Genomic DNA, 3,555 nt, shown 5'->3' on the forward strand with positions numbered 1-3,555 from the left:
AGGGGGTCGTCCGCTCCTCGTCGCCCTCCACTCCGGAGTCCCGATAGCCGTGTGCTCTCCTATTCGCCGCCACGCCGGCGTGCTCCCCGTCTTTATCCATCCATCTATGCTCATCTACGTCCGGTTTGGCTCTGTCGACGGTCGTGCTGTGACCGTGAGTCAGTGAGTGTGATTAGGCGCTTGCAGTTAGCTAGAAAAACACCGGATGACACACGAGCAATCGCATCAGAAGCCACACTTGCGGCCTTGCCCGGTTCCTGAACAGTGCCAGGCACTGTGCCTTTTGCCTTTGCACCAGCAGCGGGAGCATCCATGCAGCCAGATGCCGCCGGCCGGCGCGACGTCAGCGCTGGCCCCCACCAGCAGCCAACCAGCCAGCGCGGCACCGCACCACGCAGTTGCCGCCGATCGAGCCGAGCGCCTATAAATAGCCGCCGCGCGCTCGCCACTACTTCCTCAGGCAACGAACGAGAGAGGGAGAGGGAGAGAGAGAGAGAGTGAGCAGAGCAGAGACACCACTCATCTCCGGCCGCGGAGCTTGCTGCTAAGACCACCGCGCGCCAGCCCAGCTACGCGAGCCGCGCTCTGAATCCGGCAGCAATGGCGGTGGCTAGGGACGGCGGCGAGTCGCTGATGCAGCGGTGCAAGCCGTACATGGCGATGGTGTCGCTGCAGTTCGGTTACGCCGGCATGAACGTCATCACCAAGGTGTCGCTCAACCACGGCATGAGCCACTACGTGCTCGTCGTCTACCGCCACGCCTTCGCCACGCTCTCCATCGCGCCCTTCGCGCTCGTGCTCGAGCGCAAGGTCCGGCCCAGGATGACGCCATGGGTCTTCCTCCAGATCTTCGTCCTCGCGCTGCTCGGGTGGGTATAGCTACTAGCTGCAGCGCAGGGGCAGGGCTCACTCTGTTTCTCTGCTCTGGTTGTGGCGCCGTGACTGACCATGAACTCAATCGTGGCGTGCAGGCCGGTGATCGACCAAAACTTCTACTACGCGGGGCTCAAGTTCACCTCGCCGACCTTCTCCTGCGCCATGAGCAACATGCTCCCCGCCATGACCTTCATCATGGCCGTGCTCTTCAGGTACATATATTATATAATTTTCACACAAGGACGACCAAGAATCAACACGATCGAACAACAACGAAGCTACAAACACAGCACGATTGTGGCATTATTGCCAAACAAGAACCTAATTAATCGAAAAACTGAATGATGAACATTGATCAGGATGGAGAAGGTGAACCTGAAGAAGGCGAGGTGCGTGGCCAAGGTTGTGGGCACGCTCGTGACGGTAGCCGGCGCCATGCTCATGACGCTCTACAAGGGCCGCGTCGTCGAGATGGTCTGGACCAGGCACATCCACCTCCACGGCCCGCAGCCGGGCGCCGCCGCCGCGGCCGCCGCCGACAAGGACTGGCTCACGGGCTCCATCTTCCTCATCATCGCCACACTCGCATGGGCCTCCCTCTTCGTCCTCCAGGTCGGCTCCATTGCCCATTGGCTCCCTAGACATTGGAGCTCCGAGATTTTACTACTGACATAGTATATTTATTTAATTTGGTCAAACTGCTGCATGCAGGCCGCGACGCTCAAGAGGTACGACGCGCCGCTGTCGCTGACCACCCTCATCTGCTTCGTGGGTACCCTGCAGGCCATCGTCGTCACCTTCGTCATGGAGCGCGAGACCTCCGTCTGGAGGATCGGCTTCGACATGAACCTCCTCGCCGCCGCCTACGCTGTCAGTATACCAAAACCTTGCTCTGCTCCCTCTGCCGTCTACCACCGGAGCACACAACAAGAAAAGAAACATGTCATGACTCTGAACAAAGAATATCTGCGGATGTATGTAACCGTGCAGGGCATAGTGACGTCTAGCATTGCCTACTACGTGCAAGGGCTGGTGATCCAGAGCCGGGGCCCGGTCTTCGCTTCGGCCTTCAGCCCGCTCATGATGATCATCGTCGCCATCATGGGCTCCTTCATCCTCGCCGAGAACATCTACCTCGGAGGGTAAGTGCCGATCGTCCGCCATGACTCCATGAGCGAGAGCTCATCCATATATGCATATGCACTCGTAGAGTACAAGCAGTAACTGACGTTCATGTCGTTTCTGGTTTCCAGGATCCTGGGGTCCGTGCTGATCGTCGCCGGCCTGTACTCGGTGCTGTGGGGGAAGCACAAGGAAAACCTGGAGAAGGAGGCTGAGGCCATGGAGATCCCCGTAGCGATCAAGGGCGTCGACGGCAACGGGAGGATCGTGGACATCGTGGAGCTGGACGAGGTGCAGCTGGAGAAGGCCCAGGCCAACACCAAGGCGGCGGTCGCCGTCACGGTCTCCGTAGAGGAGGCCCGGGTGCAGGGGAAGGACGAGGCTTAAGATACGAAAACCAAAATGCGCCGATCAATCGATTAGCACTTCTCGCGTCATTTTACCCCTTTTAGCTGTTGCCTTTATGAGTTCTCCCCCATGGTGTTGTAGTGTGGGGTGATCTGATGGTGGTGGTAGTATTGTAGTAGTGACTAGTGAAGTAGTCTCAAGATGGAAGCTGAGGAGGATGTCATGAGGGAGAGTTTTGTAACCCCTCCTTCTATAAGCAGATGCTGCCAGTGATAAAACATTTCCTGCGTACATGTCTTGTACTACCATATAAACCTTCAATCCATGATGAAATTCTCAGCATTAGGCCTCAGCTTCCAATCAAAGTTCAACAAAGTGTTTGATCATTTCATCGTTATTTCTGTCTAGAAAAATAGGGGAAGTCTTTGATCATGTAGATTTATTACTTTTTAGTTTTGGTTACTAATTTTTGTGTGCAAGGTGTAACTGCAAGCTAGTGCACAGAGAATTATACTAGTCTTTGAGACAGATCATATGATTGGGTATAGGCAAGCAGCATTCCTGGAACTCTGAAAGGCAAATCCTTTTCAGGCTTCGGCATTGTTTATATCTCCACAACATCCTTTACATTTTTTATATGCAAACACGATCAATGTGTGGTTTCACTATGTAGCATATTGATGCGGCGATTCGCACATAGACACATACTTATTGGTAGTATTCAAGAATATTGTTTCCGGTTGCATCTTGAAAAGAAATGCTTCCACTAACATGTGTATATCCTATTGGTGTAGTAGGCAACATCCATGAGATGCGTAGTGATTCCAAGAACCATGTCTGAATTTTCTTTTACATAATGAAGAACCTTGTCTTAATTAGCAAGGATAACCTCAACGAATCACCATTATGTAGTCTCAAAGAATCAGCATTGAGTAGTGATGGGAGTTGAGGGAATAATTCCCTGAAAGCAGTCCTACATAGCAAGCACTTGAAAGATTCAGTGCTGAGCCCCAAACCAGCATGAATCTCTTTAACTGAAATATAAAAGGATTCCAGAGACCTGAGGTCCCACCTCCACTACAACTGCACCGGTGCAGTGGGCAAGTTGGTTGCATAAAGCCCAGGAACAAGAACAGTACCTGAATTTGATGCCCCGCCCAAGAAAAGAACTTCTCATTTTAACTCCTAGGCATGGATCTGTCGATGGAT

At 53.3% G+C, this 3,555-nt stretch overlaps 1 protein-coding gene across 1 annotated transcript; it reads left to right on the forward strand.

Annotated features, from left to right (window-relative positions):
- The first annotated feature begins 467 nt into the window (after nucleotides 1-467).
- Nucleotides 468-2,688, forward strand: LOC101782796 (WAT1-related protein At5g07050). The gene is made up of 6 exons (XM_004962045.3): nucleotides 468-869; nucleotides 972-1,088; nucleotides 1,236-1,488; nucleotides 1,588-1,746; nucleotides 1,867-2,018; nucleotides 2,130-2,688. The coding sequence occupies exons 1-6, from the start codon at nucleotides 601-603 to the stop codon at nucleotides 2,383-2,385; spliced, it is 1,206 nt and encodes a 401-aa protein (XP_004962102.1). The 5' UTR covers nucleotides 468-600; the 3' UTR covers nucleotides 2,386-2,688.
- Nucleotides 2,689-3,555: the final 867 nt, after the last annotated feature.

The sequence above is a fragment of the Setaria italica genome, chromosome III (assembly GCF_000263155.2).
Source record: "Setaria italica strain Yugu1 chromosome III, Setaria_italica_v2.0, whole genome shotgun sequence".
NCBI classification, from domain to species: domain Eukaryota; kingdom Viridiplantae; phylum Streptophyta; class Magnoliopsida; order Poales; family Poaceae; genus Setaria; species Setaria italica.